The sequence below is a fragment of the Thunnus thynnus genome, chromosome 14 (genome assembly GCF_963924715.1).
Source record: "Thunnus thynnus chromosome 14, fThuThy2.1, whole genome shotgun sequence".
Classification (NCBI taxonomy): domain Eukaryota; kingdom Metazoa; phylum Chordata; class Actinopteri; order Scombriformes; family Scombridae; genus Thunnus; species Thunnus thynnus.
The window spans coordinates 27,600,332-27,622,351 of NC_089530.1; the positions used below are offsets into that span (position 1 = coordinate 27,600,332).

The 22,020-nt window shown below is 39.1% G+C and overlaps 1 protein-coding gene across 1 annotated transcript in view; it reads right to left on the minus strand.

Annotated features, from left to right (window-relative positions):
* Window positions 1-13,767: 13,767 nt before the first annotated feature.
* The window catches only part of slc8a1b (solute carrier family 8 member 1b), a 150,128-nt gene continuing 141,875 nt past the window's right edge, over window positions 13,768-22,020 (minus strand). The window contains exons 10-11 of the mRNA XM_067610795.1: window positions 20,624-20,727; window positions 13,768-20,445 (exon numbers count right to left, since the gene is read on the minus strand). Of these exons, the coding sequence (XP_067466896.1) occupies window positions 20,173-20,445; window positions 20,624-20,727 (377 nt within the window). The 3' untranslated portion in view covers window positions 13,768-20,172. The remainder of the gene's footprint in view (window positions 20,446-20,623; window positions 20,728-22,020) is intronic.

Sequence of the window (22,020 nt, forward strand, 5' to 3'; positions counted from 1 at the left end):
ACAGCTCCAATTACTGGTCTCTGTGCTGCTAATGCTGTCTGATTGGTGTTATTACTCTCTCGCTCTTTTATTCCCTTGTTCCCTTTCTCCTTTTCCTTTTCTCCAACTGGCTATCAGATTAGTGTGACTTTATTATTCAGTGTAATGTAAATCTGACCAGCTTTGTGCACATGCACTAATGAAAAGCAGTACATGAAATTGATATACACCATTACACAGCGCTCTTCTTCTCCCTCTTTCTTGTTATATTTCTTTTCTTGTGCTCTTTTCCTCTATTTCTTTTTAATCTTTAATCTCACCACGTTCCATCTCTGATCTTTAGAAGCAGCATTTTCTCTAACTAGTTGTCTGTTTTTTTTTTTTTCCTGGAATTTACTTTGAAGGGCAGAGTCATTTTCTCATATTTCAGTTCAGATTGATTTGTTGACATGGTGAAATGTCCCTTTCATAGGCTGAAAACAAAACACCAACACCTATGTTTTTGTATTTCAGTTTTTTTTTAGATGTACCAAATTACAGTCCAATTATGTTTTCAATGTACATTTAACAATTTTTTAAGACAAATCATGAAATTTTAAAGATTTTAGTGGTCATTGAATCAAATGCATTTTGTGTCAAAGAAAATAAACACGACATAATCCAGTCGGTTCAGTCTTAATTGAGTGCTCTTGAGCTGATGAGTTTTTAGAAAGTGAATTCAGTAATGCATGTAAATAAGCTGTAACCTAAACTGCATCTCTGTGGAGGGAAACTAGACACAGGAGGAACATTGAAAGTTCACACATTATCAGTTTATATACCACCTTCAAAAAAAAAAAAAAAGATCAAATTTCCTGTTGTTGTCTCTTTTTCTTGCTTCCTCTTGTCTTTACTAACTAACTAAATAACTAACTGGTGGGACATTTATGGACGATGAGTCAAAAATAAAACCAGAGGAGGGTGAGAATGTCTTTATTAAAGTAGGGTAACTCTACCTGATAGCCTGTGTTTAAGTCCATACAGGTGTAGTCAAGTGCCTCTATATCAGTCTGAGCTGTGTGTGTGTGTACGTACTGTAATTGAGATGATGTTGACGCTACTTTTCCCGTCTCCCCTCTCCAGCCCTGAGTAGGTGTGTATGTGTTTGTCAGTGTGTGTGTGTGTGTGTGTGTGGCTGTGTCTGTACTTGGATGCCGAGGTCGGTTGTCATGAAAGCGTCGCCGCGGCAACAGAAACTCGACATCATCACGCCGCCCACAGCCTCTCAGCAGAGAACAGTCACTGACACAGAGTAACCTACTGTCGAGAGAGAAAGTGTTTCAGTGTTTGTACTGTATGTGTGTTTGTGTTGGGAGATGTGTTAAACTCAGTTGTGTTTTGATACTGTGTGTGTGTGTGTGTGTGGTCCAGGTATTCCTCATGTTGTGGGGACGTAAATCATTCACTCAAAATATCCCCTTTATGAGTAAAGACTAGGTTTAAAATGAAGGTGCATTTAGGGTTATGTTAAGGTTATAGTTAGGCATGTGGTGGTTATGTTTAGGATTAGGATGAGTCTCCAGGAAATCAGTTAATCGATGTAATGTCCTCTGAAGTGATGGAGACACAACTGTGTGTGTGTGTGTGTGTGTGTGTGTGTGTGTGTGTGTGTGTGTGTGTGTGTGTATGTGTGTGTGTTCTTGCGTGGGTGTCTGCAAGTCAAAGAGAGGAGGACATGGTCATCAACTTCTGCCAGAAGATGGAAGACAAGAAAAGGAGAGAGAGTTTGAAAGAGCAATGAAGGAAGAAAGGGAAGGCAGGAAAGCAACAGAGAGAGAGAGAGCGGAGAGAGGAGAAAGGAAGAATTGACAATCGACAGAAGGAAATCAAAGGAAGGAACAGTGGCGAGAGGAAGGAGCAATGGGAGGAGAGAATGAGATAGAGAGGAAGAAACAAATGTAAAGACAGGAAGATCAGGCTGGTAGAAAATAAGGTTCAAACAGAAAAATGGAAACTTAAAGCCACTGAAAATCTGTCTTCAAATCTGAAGTATTTCTCTACAACACTGATATTCTAACTAAAATAGTCTAAATCAAAACATCTGTAGTTATTATCAAATACTCAATGAATCTGCTTCATCCGTACTGTGTGGACATGGTTTGATCAGGTTTGACAGTGACTGGACAACCCATAAACTGTCATTAGATTTTGATTAAAATGTTGATAAATCCTGATCGGTGCACAGAAGTCCACTTCAAACCAGTGAAAAGAGCACAGAGGAAAAAAAGGAAACAGAAATCTCACATTTGAAATAACCAGTAACAATGTGTTCATGCAGAACTCCATCACTCATAGTAAGAAACTGGACTGAGAAAATTATTTTTCAGGGCCTTTAAAGCTGCATTATTTGATGTTGTTGACCACTTAGAACAAGCTGAGAAACATACCATATAAAGTTCTTATGAGTAATATGTTACAAATAATTAATGCAAAAGTATAACAGGCAGGAAAATTATTGATTAAGGCAACTTTAAGAGCTGAATAACACTGAAAGTGTTAAAGGACCATACGGATGGGTTTTTTTGCATATTTTAACCCATCAACTCACATTATTGCAGAGCAGACTAAAGTCATATACTGTACAGGCTCTTAGATTGATTTCCTATCTTCAAAGTAGCCTTTTAATTCTATTCACTGCACTGAAGAAAAATTAACTTGCAGCAATTTGGAACATGCTTGAAAGAGATAATCCATCACAAGGAACAAATTATTTGTCAAAGGTCCACTGTTGTCAGTTGTGAGTAAGGGCTTTTGAAAACCCTCTTTTAGTGTGTTCATGGACGCTTCAAAATCTCTATTGAAGCTCCTAACATTAGTGGTAGTCTTTTCGCTCTGATTTTCCAACAGCAATCTAGCTTGTGATTGCACTGTATCTTCTGGCGGCCGACTAACATGTTGGATGATGTGTGAAGGTTCTCGAGTGCGCCATCAAGGAGATTTCTATAAATGGTCCCTGTTCTAAACGAAGATTATATTCTTCTTTGCCCATACAAACTTTACTCATGATTAAGTATTATATGTTAAATATTAATATCTTCTTTGGTCATATGTGATAAAAATGATAGTATGGTAATATTGTTTATCACTGAGAAAGTAATAGAAAGACTGGATGTGATGTTTTATAAGTATTGAATTATAAACATCAGGATTATTTCCCTCAAACAAAGTTATAAAGTGCATTATGTAGGACATGTGTCTGAAACAATTCTGCTTTTTTCTTCAATTTCTTAATTTCTACATTTGTTTCAAACACATCAATGACATTTTTTGACCACATTCAGAAGTCATGTTAAATGTTAAATGATTAATATGCAGTGTATTATGGACAGGGATAGTCAATTGTGTCAGCTATGGAGACTAAAAACTTATAATTATTTTAAAGTAAAGTATTTTCAGATATGACTACATATCAAAGTCTATATTGTAGATTACGTATGGTTAAAAATCTGACGCAAGCACACACATGCATTAAATTCTCCTAAGTTTCCTCACCTAAACATCTTCTGCATTTAAATAATTTGTAATTTGTAGAAAGAAACCCTTTAATTTATAGTCTAGTCTTGATCTGAGGCAGAGAACACACAAACACACACACACACACAAACACACACACACACACACACACACACACACACACACACAGGATCTGGGGTAGAGTTCATGCTCTGGTATTTGCCTGACATTTAATTTCAATCCACTCCATGTGTGTGAAACACCTGCTCTAACATGGCAACAAACACACACACACACACACACACACACTATATGAAAGCATTTTTATCTTAAGGCTGTCAATGAAGCTAGTTAAGCAGCACAGGCAAAAGCAGAAATAATGTACAACATTTGTACTTTATAATGGTCTCGTACTAGGCTTTTATTACATATTTTATGTGTGCGTTGGTCTTACTGCACCTTTTGGTCCTTTTAGTGCTGCTAGGAAGAAGTGACAGCCCCATTACTGGAAACGAACCCCCTGCCTAGACATCCAGACACTCACCCCCACTTTTTTTTCCAACAGACTTGACATTTCTACAATAAAAAATGCCACTTGATCTGCTGGATGAGGGACAGCAGACTTGGAGAGGGAAAACTATGCATCAGATGGAAAAGATGATCAAGGAGATATGTCAAAACACAGATGCAATAAGAGAATAATCAATCGGGTAAATGCCAATGATGACAAGTACTGTATATGGTAAAATGCTTATCGAAACTTTGTCCTGATATGGCTTTTCTGAGATTTTAAGGGAGGCTGTTTAAGGTTGTAGCTGTTTCAAAATGCAAATTCCACTATGTATTTTACAGTGTACATGTGTGCCAGTTAAGTTTTGGTTAACATGCATAGCAGTATCTAGATCTGTAAACACAATCTCTGTTTCCTCAAAGTTGCGCCAAATTTTGAGACGCCCGTTATTTTATCATAGAAAAGCTTCTATACCCATTGAGATTTAATGTGTTTCATCACCATAACAATGATAACAGATTTCAAATCATTCATTACGTAGTCTTAAGGGTGTGTTTGCACACAGAGAACATGATGGGACCAAGACCGGAGCCCTGTGGCACACCTCACATTAAAATGTCTGATGATGAGGATGCGGGATTCAGGATAAGGCTGGCAATTATCTATATGTTTCTTATTGTCAACAAATCTCATGTGCAGAGCTAAACCAACAATGATCAATGATCAATCCTACTTACAAATATGGTGTGTGAATCCAAAGCCTGATATATCATATTCCTTTCCTTTCGTATTAGAGTGGCATAACTCTAGTTTGGTTTTCTTCCATTTACATTCAGCTTGTCTGCATTTGTATTTCATGCTCCCTTTTATCTATGGAACATACAGACAGGAGTAGAACTATTTTTTAAAATATGCCAAGAAGTTTAAGGCTTATTCTCATCAAATCTACTCACCATGTCTACAGGTTGTGCAGAGGTTGCTGTCTAGGTTTACAGTTCTATTTGCCACATCTTTAACTATGATAATAATTCTTTAGGCCATTAGAACATTGTCACCACTACAAATCAAAATGACATCTGGAGCAATTCTCTCCTGGCTGGATGACAGCATATTTCTATTAGGAAGTCTGTGCACAGGTCTGGCAGATATTGTGATTCCAGAGCTGTACAAGACGTCATCCTCGACCTCTGAGACAGGACAGAATGCTGTCTGACTCAGAGACAGAAATAAGGCACACAGAATAAAGAAGTGTATGAAGGGCAGTATGTGGACCAAATTCTTGTCTAGACGGTAAAATGATAGACTGACATATTGAAACACAACGACTCAGTGTGTCACATCTGCCACAGCAACCTCCCTTGACACTCCCTCTTCATCCCATTCTGTCTCTCTCTAACCTGCTGTCACTTCTCTAGTGGCATTTTCTCCCTCTCTCTCCCTGTGTGTCTGTGATTGTCTGAGTGGAAGCAGGTGTGCTGGACTCAAAGCAGAGCTGCACCAGCTGCACCTCATCACCGTAATCAAGCCCTCCACAAATACCTCGCTCTTCCACTACCACACTGCCAGATTGTAGCCTCTAAATCATTCTGCCTGCTCTGACTCAGGTCCTTGTCTCCTGTCCCTCATGTCAGCACTGCTTCCCGGACCTGGACTCCTGCTCTACTCAGCTACCTTGGATCCCACTCTGGATCTGCTTACCTCGGCCCCTAACTCCCCTTGCCCTAGCCTCAGTTCCTGGTCTCCAGCTATCAGCCCTAGCACCAGCTTCCCAGCCACCAGGCCAAGCTTCAGCCCTAGTTTACCAGCCTGAGCTTCCCATGGTCTTCACCCTCATCCCCATCACCATCATCAATAAATTATCATTTAACCTACAACTTGCCTACCCCTTGTCTATGTCTGCACCTGGGTTCACTCGTTCAGAAACTCCACATAACGTAGTGTGCATTTTCCTTGTTATATTGTAGATATAGACCAGACTCTTCTGGCTCTTAGAGGAAATGTTTTACACTTGCGAAAAGGAAAAGTGCCATTAACCTTGAGAAGCATATAGACAAAACCACCAGACACACTAAATATAGACTTAAAAAAAAGAAAAGTCAACCCACACAGACAAGCACTTTCCATGTTACATCACCATGTTCCCAGTCTTTGTGCTAAACAAGACTAAAAACACATCCTGGACCACCTCTTAGGTGAACACACGGATGAAATTGACGTCAATCCTCCCATCTAACTCCAGGTAATACAGCGTGTTCCCAAAATGTACCATTGTTCATTGAGAGGCCCTGCACACCCAGACAGTTGTTTTCAGTTATTGTGACTTGTTAGACCTCTGCTCAGGTTGAAGCTGGATGGAGTTATGCTGGAACTGAAGTGGGGTCACCAAATACAACATACCAGTAAGGCTGATTAAGGCAGAAGTTTTGCCACCTGAAAAGGTGCAACATGGTTCGTACACAATCACACAATATTGAGAAGAGGTCTAATCAGGCAAAATAAGTGAAAACACCCATTCCACCCTGTTCACCTGTACCATGGGCCTGTTTTACTCATAGACTGTAAAAAATATGGACATAGGCACTGTGAGGTCACCCGTTGGTTTCTGTAGAGTGGTTCTTAAGCTTAAAGTGGGCGGCTCCTAAATGGGCAAAGAGATGGAGTAGAGGCATGCTGAATGAAACCTGGTTGCTGAAACAAGCCACCTGGCGGTGAGCAACCTGTCACTCAAAGCAGCCGTGTCCTTAATTATGCATAACTTTATGGCTCAATAAAATTTAAATGGGTGAGAAAAATTCACCCCTGGACAGTTGTCATGAAAGGGGAAATTAGTTATAGAGACCAAAACTGTTTTTTATACCGGGCTATAAACATGTTTATTTCTGCTGTAAAGTTGGGCATTTTAACATGGGGGTCTATAGGGATTGACTCGCTTTTGAAGCCAGCCTCAAGAGGCCATTTGAGGAACTGCAGTTTTTGGCACTTCCTCATTGGCTTCACTTTTCAGCCCCGGAGGTTGCCCCTTGGTTTTACTCTGTGATTCTGAATGGTGATGGGCAAAGTTCTTGAAAAATGTAATCACTCACACATCACACATTAATAAGTAATTACATTGCTTTACAAATTACTCAACAGCAAAAGTATTTAGTTACATTACTGGTTACTTTGTCATCAGTCTATTGTCTGCTCTGTCAAAAGTTCCTTCAAAGCCTCCACATTACATCCTCTCTGTTTAACATGTGTAGAGAAAGACAATGAGACACAGTATAACAAGTAGTCAGCTACAGTTTTAACGTATTTACTGACCATCAAAAGCTAACTCACAACTCCAGTGAGTGCATAAAGTCCCACCCTCTCAGTGAAGCTGCATGTTTTCACAGCCTCCAACTCTGAACTAAACCAGCTGATTCCTGAGCATAGTCTCACGAGTAAATAAGACAACTGTGGAGTTACCTGGAGTCGTATTTCTCCTTTTTTGATGAGTGAGTCTCCTCACTTGCAGCACCTGCATCAAGCTAGCCAGTCTGACCACTGGACTCAAAGAGACCAAACTGATATCAACCATCCATCGAACCACCGGTAAGACAGCAAACAAGTCAACCCCCAAACTGTTGAAGTAATGGAGCGCTACTGGGATTAGTGACTGTACATTTATGTCACACTTGCAAAACCTTTTTAATTTTGTCAGGGAAACCATAGGGTCAGAGCTTGATAGGTTTTCTTACCGCTATCTTAGATTTAGAATTTTCATATACAACACTAAAGAAAATACATGGAGATTTGTCTTTGCAGTGTTGCTAGTTTGTAAAGTAACTGCTGTAAATAGAGTGTAGACAGACTTCCACAGGAAATACAATATATGTCAAAAGTTTCCTTAAACAAAAACTACTTTAGCACTTGTGTGAGACTTTGGATGTCTCATCACAGAACTTTTTCTAATGTATAGGCTTTAGCTGAGCTCTGACAGACAGCTGAAACAAAGAGGAATGAACAGTGGAGACAAAATCAAAGCTGGTCCTGTTCTGTCTCTCTAAGTGGTTGTGTATTGTTTGACAGCCAGCCAGACTTTCCAACAGTTTAGGCTTAATTCAGCATTCAGGAGCACCCATGTACACACATACAGCGATAAACTATCACTAATTTGCCAGCATGCTAACCTGCAAGCGGGGGCCTTCCAGACAAACGCCTGCCTAGAAATCAAATGTGACAGCATAATGAGATTTTAGATGAACAGAGCAGCAGGAAGGTAATGAAAAGAGTCAAGGTAAACACGTGTACACAGAAAACAACAGCATAAAACACACTTCAACAAATAGTCTTTTTTGCTGACTCACGCATTCTGCATTGGTGAGCATCATAAAAAAATCTCACCAAATTATCTTCAAATGCACCAGACAAACTTTATAAGAATACAATAAAAAAACCATGCCCAAATAGGAAGATGGTTTAATGGTAATGGGAGGAATCCATCACTTTGTACACAGAGAATGGACATGATCCATCACAGTGGCAGCACGGGAGGAGGAGAGGAACCAAATGCACTCATCCATCAGTCAGAGGTTATATGACGGTAAACACTTCCAGCTGACCAGCTGTGTAACCCTCTGTCCATTTAGTTTTAAAGTGTTACAGGTTGTAATTTTCACCCTCAAACTCCACTTTGACCCTCCACTTCAGCAGGGAGATTGAGCAGCAGTGTGCTCTTACTCACAGCAAATGCTTGGGAAGGTCGAGGGTCAAACTATTTTTGAACATTCTCCAGTTGGTCAGCTTAATGTGGAGTAATAGTGTTTTTTAGAGTTTACAGTCAATCTGCTTCTATCCATGTCCAGTTTACATTAACCCCAATATCAGCAAAGGATATTCATGTCAAGGGATTTACCATTTATAGCAAATACCGTATTTCCTCAAATAAAAGACTGTAGTCAATAAAAGCCGGGTCTCAGATAATGGCCGAGGCTGTGGTCAACACAAATAATGGCCGGCCCCGAAAACGGGACGGAGAAAAAACAAGGGTGGATAAACTTCTGTTGCCTGTTATAAAATGTGCATGCCAGTTAAGCATAATGTACATTTCCACTGCTTTAATTTAATAAATTCAACAATACAATCATGCTGTTTCCAATACTTTGTTGTTCTGAATTACTCATCTAAAGTATTATTGTCCTATTTCGGTCACTGTGTGTATGTGTGTTAATATCTCAGCAAACTGCAGTTTGTAGAAATGTACAAGTGCCACAAGATGGCAGTAGCTTCATTTGAAGTACCATATGGGACTTGTGCAAGTGACTGAATTTTCCACAACACAAAGCGAATTTGAGCAACATGGCGCTCGGAAGTGCTGAGTTTGTATTAACAGCATAATGCAGTAACAAAAATTTAACAGAGCAAACGTAAGCAGGTCAGAAAACAAGGAGGCTTCATATTAAAATATGAACAAATATACTTATCAAACACGGGGAATTAGAAATAAAGGCCTCTCTCTAATCTAAGCCTGCTTCCAATAAAGGCCTGGTACCCTCTGAAGTTGAGGTAAATGAAGGTCCCAGCTACTATTTGAGGAAATACAGTAGTTACATATGTTAGATATGGAAGAAAAGGCTTTGAGGAAGATCTAAAATAATCCGAACAGCAATAAGGATTCTGCAGAGAAAACTAATCCTCCCTAATAAACACTTGCATGGACATTAAATCTTAATTAAATCAATAATACCAAGCAGCAAATAGCATTAGCATGAGCGTACCAGCATAATATTGAGTAAATAGCGAAAAGTGTGGCGTTTTAATGGACGTGCTTTACACTTGCAAGGATATGATTGGATGTTACTAGTCAGCTGACACAGCCACACAGCTGTGAATGAGCCAGTGAACATGAGGCAAAGATGAAACCGTTGAATGCCAATCAGCTAATGCAAGTGCTCTGAACTAACTCTGTGCTCCATTCATTCAGCAATATGGATGTTGAATGTAATTTGAAACTTATTCACTTGTTTCTGTCTTTACATCTTTGAAGTGGCCAACAGCCTATGCCTTTTCAAGATGTCCTAAATAACACACACAACAGGTATATGCAGCTTTCAAACACTTGCATTGTTGGTTTGGTTTGCCAGTAACGATGGTCCATCTTCAGGCTTTTTCCACAGCAACATGTGGTGTGGTTACGGTTGAGAATATGTCCGGAACAACAGGCCAATACTTTATGGGTGATACACAAATACTATGACCAAACCACTGAAACAAATGAAAAATATATGCAGTTGTGGTTAAAAAAAAGAGTCAAAGAAACCCTGTGATAAATGCTTAGCTAGTCCCATTAGAGAAACGTCTCATTCTGAGTGTTATCACAGTTGCAAAACTTCTGTAATGTTATCAAAGAAATCAGAAGGACAGAGACATAATTTTTCATGTCATATGCCACTGAGATGTGGATTTGTCTTGGCAATGTTTTTAATGCACAATGGATGAGCGCATATAGATTAGGCCTTTTTCACGGCAGATGTTTTGACTTGTCATAGTAGGAAAAGCACAGATGTTACTAATAACATTGATGACTGCTCCGCTCTGTTCAACTAGTAAGCCGTGACAGTGAGCTAGCACGCAGAATAGCAGAACCCTATAACCGAAGCGGCTAAATAGGATTCAGCCATAATTAATTTAATTGTTTACACTTGTCTTTTTTCCAACTGTGAGAGTATCTAACAGTCTCTCCAAACCAGGGACGCTGCTCCCAACATATGAACTAAGATAAGCTGACTGTGTACTACCTGCAACAAAGTAAAAGAGCGGCCTTTTGCACTTAACACAGATATAGTTAGGTCAAGTTCGGGTCCATTGTTGTGTGTTGCATACAGGCCTGTTTTATAAATATTAAACTGTGTGCTCAGTTGAGAACTGGTACTTTATGGCTGGAAATTGAGATTGAGAGGCAGGGATAAAGGTATTCCTGCAGAGCTATGTCTTTGTGTTTTTGTGATCTTGGTGTTCATTTTGTGTTCATTGCCCTTTGTATAGTGACTTCAGGAATCATTTCTTTGAAAAGTGATGGATGAATTATCAATAGAATGAGGTTGGTTGAAGTCAAGCGTCTCTTTAACATGTCTAGGTCTTCTAACAGACCTAGACAAAGCTTTACAGATCTCTCCCTTCCACATGATGACCATGATGTCCATATGACTATCATAGGGTTCCCCTCAAGGCCCTGCCGCCAAATATATACATACATATAACTATACCTACTTAACTACTACATGGATTTTTCTATCAAAAAGATTCAGGCGAATAATCCTGATTTGTTTTGGTTGTCTGCAGGTGATATGTTCAGTTGGCTTTTTAATGTGGAGATTTTTATGTTGGTAAGATTTATAGAAAATGAATGGCAGCTCAGACAGAAAACACTGTTCAACATCATAATGGGAGATTTCAGCCATGTAACCTGAATGTTTTGAAATGTACTCTTCTTGAATTTGTGGAACTGTATATTACGATTTGTCACGTGGCCATCCTGGTTATTGTCCAGTGTCTAGTGTCTTGTAAGCCCATATGGGCTGGGCACCAAAAAAAAGGTGCAGGACACTCAAGTAAACAAATCAATACAATTACAATGTAACTGCTATGAAGTATTATTTTCAAATTCAAATTATGCATTCAGTACAATGCACACTGATGATTTTGTCCTTTACTTGCTGCATCTTACACATTCACACCATCCGCAACACTCCCACTTCAACTACACACCACATGCACATTTGGGGTGTCTATGATTAAGAGGACCCTCATTGATATAATGCTTTCACTAGATGTCCTAGAGTGGCATTAACGCAACATGTTGAGACTTCCCCAACAGTTTTGGCATTGGGTGTTATGAAAATTAACAGAGAATATTAAAATAGTAAAAGATTTTCCTGTGTCAGTAACAAATCCTTCACCAGGTAACACTACACATATGTGATAAGTTAAATAACACAAAAGGTGCTGCTCAAAACTAAAGGTGTGCATCTGTTGAAACCGAGAACTTCAATTTATTCAAATCTGCTACGATACAGATAGAGGATTTAATTAGTCTATTAGTCAAACATTTAAGTCTCTCTAATGTTCTTTCCTTTGGTAGATTAAAATGAGCTTTTCTGTTAATTCAAATGAATAATGTATGTGTTTTGAATTTTCTCTGAGAAAGAAAGATCGGTGAATATACTGTATGTGTTAAAGGGAAAAGCAGCAACAATGCACGTTCATTATTTTTTCATGGAACATGTAGAAGAACAGAGGTAATTAATCAGCAGTGATGCAGCTGTCACTTCCATCTCTGACACAATGACAGAACAACTCAGATGACAGTTAATGAGACGTCAGCCGCTCAGACAAATGTCACTTTCATCATCGAATGTCTGAACGTATAAAAAAAAAAGAAGAAAAAATTATGTTTGCACATAAGGTTGAGTGTGAGATAAAGGCAGAGAGTGAGAGCTGGTTGCAATTCCCATTTACTTCCATTAAATGAAAATGTAAAAGCTAATGGAAATTTGCATAATAATAAAGCTTTCATATTAAAGCTTTTCATTATAGATTAGAGGTAAGACACACACACACACACACACAGAGACAGTAGAAAGGCAGTGGACTCACAGGGTCTCTCAAACAGGGTATCCCAAACTTTATTTTATTGGTTTTATCAGAAGTACCATGTACCATGGAGAGCAGTCACAGTTAGTGGCAACACACATACAACAACTTTCCTCCTATCAGTTGGTGTTCAACAAAAATTAATAAAAAAGAGAATTAACACACACGCACACTCACACACGCGCGCGCACACACACACACACACACAGAGGACAGAGGCAAAAAAAAAGAAAGAAAGAAAGAAAACAAAAAAAAAAATCATTATTATCTTCATTATTACCAACATTATAATAGTTGCGGTTATTGTTCCATCTTAAAAAACACACAAATCAAATCGACAAAAATGACATTTCTGACTACACCCTGTGAGAGTGAAGAGAAAAGAGAAAAAGAAAGAAAGGATGGATGGAGGAGGGAGACAGTGTGGAGGTAGAGTGAGGAGGAAAAAAAAAGATGTGCTGGAGCAAAGGATGGATTAAGGAAAGAAAGATGAAAGGAGAGGGATTTAATAAAGAAAAATGACAGACGGTTCTGAATCCGACAGATGGTGACTCAAGTGAAGACAAATGATCCCTTGAGAGAGTCAGACAGATGGGGTCATATACCCACAGATATATTGTACATAACTATAGATGCAAGAAGACAGATAGAAAACACTGGGAATACAATCAGGTATGGAGATACTGTTGAGTCAGTGGTATAAACAGCCAGACGCATGTCAGACAGAAAGACAAACAGGAAAAAAAGTGACACTGTCTGAGTCAAAAAGTGAAAGGATTGACAGAAGCCCATCTGAAACTCCCCTCCGATAGAAAAATACAAGAGCACAGGAAGTGAGATGGAAGGAAAAAAAAAAAAGAGACAAATCATTCTAAACCAGCCAGAAAAGGAGAAAAAGCGAGGCAGAAACAAGCTTTAAGCAAACTACAGCTTCTCCAAAAAGGCAATATATGTCATTCTTGAGTGTAGTGAGTGTTTTTGTTTCCTTTAAATAAATATGTAGAATTAATTCTCTACGGTTAGCGTGATGGCCATAAAGTCCTCCTCACTTATAACACTGTACAGTATATACACAATATTATTATTATTTCTTTAATGACAAAATAACCTTTAGATGTACATACAGTATTCCTCGCCCTCTGTCAGAGAATACAGCCATGGTATTAGAAGTAGCAAGCAGTGTCTTTTTTTTTTTTTGTACAAATAACCCATGCAACTCCCATATAGATTATTTATTTAAGATACATAACTCCTTTAAGATCTCATCTCTCATTCAATAACAGCAGATATTGCCTTTTTAACAAAAAAAAACCCCTTAATTAATCAATAATGTGCAAGTTACTCCAAAACAAAAGACGACACCGTCTTTGTTTAAATTAAAAACATACTGTTGTTAAGCTCTACATACATTAAAAAAAAAGTAACTGAAAAGAATAAAAGGTGAACAGAAAACCTGAATCTGTACAACATTCAAACCTTCTTTTCATTAACACCAGGAGAATGGGATACAATTCTCTATAACTATATACAGACATGTTATCATTCATGCACAGTGTCAACAAGTAGCACATTGACATTCCAAAATATGGAAAACATGGCATAGGGAGACAGAGGATAAAAAGGGATTTGGGAATGAGGGAAGGAAAGACAGAGAACAAAATGATTACTGCCCCATTTTGGTTACTTTGGCAGCACAGAGATGTGAAAGAAAGACAGAGAAAGAGGGGAAAGAGACACAGAGGGACAGATAGACACCATAACAATACACATGCTGGGCAGGAGAAGTCCATTTCAATCTCACTGACCCAGAAATCAATGTATGGCTGTAACTTCATGTTTTTTTTTTTCCTTTAATTTTCATCTTCTTCCTCCTCATCTTCCTTCCTCACATGTCCTCTCTTTAACAACAACCTTTTACATCGTAGTTGTTTCATGTTACTTCAACGGTAGAGAATAGCTCTGGTAATGTTTTTTTTTTCCGACAGTACATGAATCGCTGCAGCGTGACGTTGCACAGCTTGTACCAGCAGGGGTGTTTGTCCTTCCTTTCATTCGTTTCGTTCGTTCGTTTTGTCTGTCTGTTCGGGGGGTTGCATTAATTTATCCCTCAGTCTGTAAGACAGACAGTCAGTCAAGAAGTGAACGAGGCTACGAAAACGCATCATCAACCTTTACATCAGAAGCAACATTGTTAATGGTTCACAACTGATTCAACACCGTATTTTTTTTTTTTTTTTTTTTTTTTACATTGGGTACAACATTATTATTGTACATCAGAATCAAAAGACAAAATCTCTGTTGTTGTTTACATCAGAAGCAACTTTGTTAATGTTTTCAACGAAACAACATTGTAGCCGTTTCACATAAGCAACAAGAACCAGTGCAATTCTTTCCCCTCATTTAAAACCCTGCCCACTCCTTCAAACCCACCACAGAGGAATAAAAAAAATCTACTGTATTATACAGCTCGTTTTTCTACCCCTTGCTTGCTCTTAGTGTTGTATATACAGCGGTGGCCTGGCTAACCTTTGACTTTTCAAACCTCAAAAATTCAAACCGAAGCAGGAAGCTAAATTCAAGCGCTATTGTGAGTCTTAAGTTGCCTTAGAAGAGAAAGGACCTGGTAGGGTACTTACAATCGTGGCAGCTAGTCGCAGCTAACGTTTAGCAGAGTTTAGCTTCCCATCTTGGTCCAAACCCTGTGCGGCTTTGAACAGCTGTCATTAATCTGCCATTAGCTTCACGTCAGACTAGCTTTTAAGTCAAGGTAGATACACTGAGAGGTGGTGCAACCAAACCGGCTTAGCGAAAGAGCTAACTTCCCATAAATGAAAAAATGTTAGCTTCTGGAAAAATTGTGCCGCAAACTAATTTGATGCAAACAACTACATAACTGCAAGCTTTTCATTCCCGCACAAGTTAACTCGAACAAATTAGGCAGCATGCACATTTCAAGTAAGTCCAACAATATTTAGCAATATGAAAGGTAATTTATACCCTGTTGAAGTTACTCAAAAAGTGATGCAAGCTGCGTCTGCAATGTTATTTATTTTTTTGCGCAAGCTAGCATAACTTTTTACAGTGTATAAACCTTCAGCTCCATGCCAGTGAAGAGACAAATGCATACAAATTTAAATAGAAAGATTCTGGTTAGGTTTAAAACAACATCAAGGCTTCTTTTGTCTTTCTTCAAAGTGTTAATGAAATATGAATAATATTTGGTGTTTTAAGAAAGATCCATTGGTTAGAAAATCCTTTTATAGGTTGGACTGCAAATATTTCTGATAGAAAGATTTCCCTTTGGCAAAACAGGGGTAAACTGCCACTCCAAGGCCTTCACATGAGAACAACTACTTTAATGGAGAGCCACACATTGTGCAGAGTTTGGTAAATTCAAGCAATCTGACATTTCACTTCAGTTCAGCTATCAGAGGGGTCATTTATTTTAGCACTTAAATGTTATAATCTTTAAGTTGTCCCCATGCTGCTGAAATCAGTCATTCTGGAGTGGGTTCTCTATTTATAGTGCATCATTTGGTGACTCAGAATACTACAAAAACTAGAACATTTTATTGGTTTTTCTCAAGATATTCTGGATTTGCCAAACTCATCCAATCCAGGGCTCTGCTCAGCTCTAGTCTCTCACAGGGGTTGAAAGCTGTCTGTGACAAGATTGTTGCCTAGTTTTAAATGGATTACATCTAGCCCCGACTACTTACTTCACAGATGACATTTAAAATACTACCTATTATATTATACATCAAGTAAAAAAACAACATCAGCAGGAAAATTCTGGCCAATTCAGATGCATACAGTATAGTGCCATTTAACAAAGTATGGACTTTGAGAATGCCTAAATATACAGTAAGTTTTGTATATGTTGCGATATCTGTGGTTTTGGCTGAACAAGTAAAATAGTTAACAGTCTGAAGTGTAAACCTCTCTGACAGACAGTTAATATATAGGCTGGAAGATTTTATTCTACACATATTTCTGGACAGGCATTTGGGTCACTTTCATGTGTTTGATTTGGCCAAAAATACATATGGAAATATTTTCAGAATATATTTCTTGTCTGTTTATGACTGAACCATGTTGGTCTCGGATAGTGATAGTAAATTGCTGCTAAGCTTGATGATGTCTGTTGGTTTTGTAGTTGAATGTAGTTCATTTGACTGCTCATCGGATAGTTTTAGTCTTCTATTGATCTATTCTATTCTATCTATTCTATCTCTTTAGAGCAGGTACTGATGCATGTTTACTAGCTGGCCCTCACTTCACAATCATGTATTGTCCTGAAACGGCGCGCGCCTAGTGTTTCCAAAACTCCCATTCGCCTTCTAAGCTGTCGCCACAACTCTTATCCCATCTTGCACACAGGCTTCAGGTAAAATTTAAGCTCAAAATCTCAGTAAGAGAGCTGAGACACAATGTGTTTTGTTGTTATACTTCACTCCATGAAATTACGCAACAGAGAACTTATTTGTAGATAGAACCTGTTTGGGCCTGTATCATAAAGTGAGATTAGACGTCTGTCAGTTGCACTTTGGGCTTAACCAAGGCTTGCTGGTGTCATGGCTCACTTTAAACCAGGGTAGATCACCATGGCTGCACAGCTAATGAACATCAACTCATTGTGCAAATAGACTCATTATTTCTGCAAATTCCCAACATGGACAAAAGCACCATACCATAATAAGACAAGTGATAGAGCACAGAGCGGCATGTTTACATACTAAAAGGTTCATTTTGCCTTTGATGATAATTATAGCAAAGACAAAAGGCGTATGTGTCCACAGTTTCTGACATTAAGCAGGAGGCTAGTTGACCATGTAGTCATCAATGAGTTATGTTGCATATTTGAAATACTTTTGTTAAGGATTCTATTAACTGGATTCACAACAGTGATTGGTCTGATTAAGCTATTTTTTTGTCCTCCATCGCTGTCACTTATACCATCTCATACTGTGTTAAAAATGCTCCTCTTGCTCTGTTGATGTTGCATGTTATTATGGCTTGTATATACAGTATGCCTTCCATCTCTTTTATGTGAACATGCTCATAGCTGGATTGGAAAATTCAGTTAACAGGGCCACGTGGTTATCCCGAAAAACCCCAAGAGAGCCTGACTTACAGTTGCTGAACTCACTTTGTGATACAGGTCACAGAGATAGAGTTTCTGGGGGTGGGTGTTTTCCAACACATAGCTAATTGAATGAGTTACGTAAGGCTTATTCCAGTTTTTATACAATTTACTCCAGACCTCTGTGAGCTTGTTAAACCGAGTCTGGCTGTCTGAGATTAGATGTAAGTTATGTTAGATGTCCCAGCATTTACCCTGATCTGTTTGTAAGCCTCCGCCTCCACCAGCAGCAAATACTTTCGCGCTATTCCTTCATCTGATGGCTCAAATATAAAAGACTGAAAAGTAGTTGCTGAAGTAAAGTGTCAACAGTTGGTTTCCACAGCCTGCTGTATGTGAAGCATGAATCTTGCCACTTACATGTTGGCTCTTCAATCAAGAGCAAACATTTGCCCTTGAATAAAGAAATCATATTATGTCTATATTATATATTATTCGGCTTCCTTTGGGTTAAGGTCTTCATGATCCACATGGCTGAAGGCTAGTATAATTAAGAAACATAACAATGAGCAGAGGCAGCCTGGGAAAGAACAGAGTTGGGTGATTTAATTTGGAATAAGGCTGACCCCAATTTATAAGCAGTCTTTGTAATCAACTGGGAAAGACTCCCACTAAGAAAGGGCTAAGTCTCGCCTTAATGAGATGTCTGGATCATAGGGTGATTGGATATTTAGCTAACTCTGGATACTTGGTCTGGCGATGTCTGTACCAAATTAAGCTGTGAAACTGTTCATGTAGTCTTGTTTTTTTTGTTTTTTTTAAGCCACACTGAAGCAAAGTCCAACTGAGCAAGTTGTTGACATGGTAAAGGAATACAAATCCCTGTTAAATAGTCCCCTAAAGACCAATCTATGTGAAGAATTATAAACCAAGGGTCAGGGTTAGGGATTAGTGGTTGTTTCATACAAAGCCCTTGAGGATTTTGATTGGTCCACTGACCAGCCAGGGAGAGGTGCTTGAGACATGCATGGATAATGACAGAAGCTGTTCAGTCGACCAACGGGAAAGCGGCACCAGAAACAGACAGCCTATGAGGTTTCACAGAGTGCGGTACCTATGTTTTTCAAAGTCTATTGCAATGTTTCGATTGACACATGAAGGTGGCAATCTCATTGGTGGAAAACCAGGTAACAGAATTCCACAGTAAAAAAAAACAACAAAAAAAAAAAAAACAAGCACACATAAGATTAACCTAGATATTTATGCAATGATAATAGTTTCTCTAACAGTTTTAAACGGTAGAGCGGCCATTTTGTCCTCTCAGACATGGCCTTATTAAAGGTAAAAGCACACTAACCCCTTCTTGATTCAAATTAGACCTTAAATCATTTACATCTACAGTATAAAGCAACAGAAAGAGGGCCCGTTCAGGAGCGCATGGCGTAACCAAGACATTCAGAAGGAAAGAAGTGGAGCTATAAAGTATGTTTAGCTCTTTGTATTTACATCTCTAACCTCAGTGACGTTCAGAACATTTCGCTTCGTTGAACGTGCCCTCTCACGCAAAAGAGTCTTACTCAGCCTTTCTACAGGTTGGTAGAGCGAGAGTCAAAAAGACCTTTTAATACGAAAGCATATTCCGTCTCACCCAGCGACAGCAAAACGAGAGGCGACTTTTTCACAGTACTTGACCATCTTCCCACAACGCACAAGCAGCGAAACACACAGTCACACACTAGCACACACACAGTTTGTTGTCATTAAACAGCTGTGGCAATATATCCAATATCTTCTGATTGTGTTTTCGGTATTGTCTGGTCATGCATGTACATACTAACACAGTTATTCTAGTCTTTTTCTGTCTCACTTGTCTCTGTTACTGCAGCTGGACGTTGGAGTTCACTGCTCCAACTGGAAGGGGTTTAATGGGATTGCTGTTGTTGAATCCACAAATCCAAGCTGGTAACTGTGATGGTGTCAGTCTGTTTTAACCTCTCTGTGGCACTTCACATTTTGATTTCTGTATGGTTGAACCAGCTGAGACAAATTGTGTGCATTTATTTGTGTGTGTATGTGCGTTTGTGACTTGGGGGGATTAGTTTTACGAATTTAAAACAGGGGGTTTAAAGACAACTTTTAATTGATTGGTTTGGATTTATAGATCGAGACAGAAAATGTATTCCGGTAGTTTTAGTTTATTCCTTTTTCTTTCAAGCTTCTTTAGCTCCTATGATTCTCCTGTTTGTCGTTGTCCTTCCATGCATCCGTACTTCCTTCTATTCTGTTTTTAGATGCTTTAATGTGTCCTCCGTTCCTTCATTCTATACATCCATCCATTCATTCGTCATTCAATCTATTGCGTAAAGGGAGGGAGTGATAGATCAACGAGACAGCCTTAATTTTCAAATCCATCCATTCATCCACCTCCCCTTGCTTTCTTCTTCCATGTCCTCCCTCTGTCCCGCCCTCCCCTTCGTCATCTCCTGCCATCTTAGAAGCCCTGGATGTGGCAGTAAGCCTCCAGTGAGGAGAAGAGGATGTAGAGGAGCCACAGGCTGACGAACAGCATGGTGGTCAGGGCCTTCGCAGTCCGGGGCCCGCCCAGCTCTCCACCGATCTCTGGTCGCCGCCGGTACATCAGTGTGGCGACGCTTATAAAGGCAAAGATGGTGAAGAGCGTGACGGAGAAGGCCAGTGTGCCCGGGTCCACCCTGAACTCCTTCCCATTGCTCTGGTGGTAGATGGCGGCGATGGACCACGCCACCTGTCAAGCATCAGAATGGATGTTGAATGGAATAAAATTTCAAATCAGCAGCGTCAAAGAATAGAATTTGTACAATATCATATCAGTTATTGTAAATACATTAATAGTTATTACTAGTATCAAGTGCCAGTGTACTTCAGCTATCAATCAATTAATCTGCAAATTAATTGGGACTCACCCCGATGCCCAGGAAAACATTGACAGCGTTGGAGCCAGTCACATTTCCAATGGATGCGTCTGCATATTGATCCTGGATAGCAGCTACCTTGCTGGCAAAGGTATCTGGGTGGAGAGAGAAAAATTTTTGCATGTGATGCATTTTCTGTCAGTACTTCCTCAATGAATGCCTATCAAAAGTTGGAAATAAATACTCCAAACCTTGCAGCCTTGCTGTCTTTCTGCATTAACATTGCATGAGATCGTCTGCAAACACAAGTCTTTTAATTTCAGTATTCAGATAGGGGAAATCCGATTGCGCCAGATTTTACTAGTCCTATAATATAAAAATTAAATAGAATTGGGGTAATATTGCAACTCCATGCAATTCTTTCTATATTTCCAGTTTTTACAGATATATCAGGTTTTTATACATTGTTTTAATTATGTCATGTTTTTCCCTTTATACATTTTCTATTAATTTTAGGCTGCGTTCAGACCAAATCCGGCAATGCATGCAAAACGGCAGCCCTTCCACTTATTTGAATGAGAGCTGTGCATTTGCCCTGCAGGAGTGGGGACGGCATACGGCTCAGCAAAAAAACGCTGCGGCCATCCGACAACAACAGTTGAACTGGAATCAACTTTTGTTGAAATGCAACCCAACGTCACGCTGCGATGGCCAATCACATACATGCAAGCATACATTCCTGGTGGATTACTTTCTAACGTGAACTCCATATTTGACTGTTTACCTCATGATCATTGTGACGAAAGATAAAGCAATTGCCGCCGTGATAATTTGTAAAATCCTGTCTGTGAGTTTTACAAACTGATATGCTGTGTTTTGGCTTCTGATAAATCCTTGAATGCATTAATCTGTGACTCCAACTTGACTTCCTTGATAGTATTTCATTGTGTTTCATTGTGCTGGATTGCTGGATTTGGTCTGAATGTAGCCTTAGGAACAGGCTGTTATGCCAGACTGAGTCCAAAACCTTTCCGAAATCACCAAGGCAGAACATTTGGTAAAGATGATCAGTTGTTTGTTAGTGTGGTGTACAAGTTTGGTTGCTATGGATGCTGCAGAATAGTATTCCCCAAGTTCTTACTCACACATATTTAGAGATTATACTTCGGAAACAAAGTCAGACAGCATGCTCTTTAATTGGAGCATATTTTAGATATTAATTATTAACCAATTTCTTTTGATATTTTTATTCCTCTTTTACCTCTGGATTACGATCACCTCCATCCCTCTGACTGTTTGACCAGAATAGCTTCAAAACTGTCCTGGTTGCCATGAAATAAGGTTGTGGACACTATACTATACTATACTTTTCTCTAGGGCCACCATCCAGCACGTGTTCTGACCGCTTAATTGTAAACGTGAAGAAGAAAACTTTTGATTCTGGACTT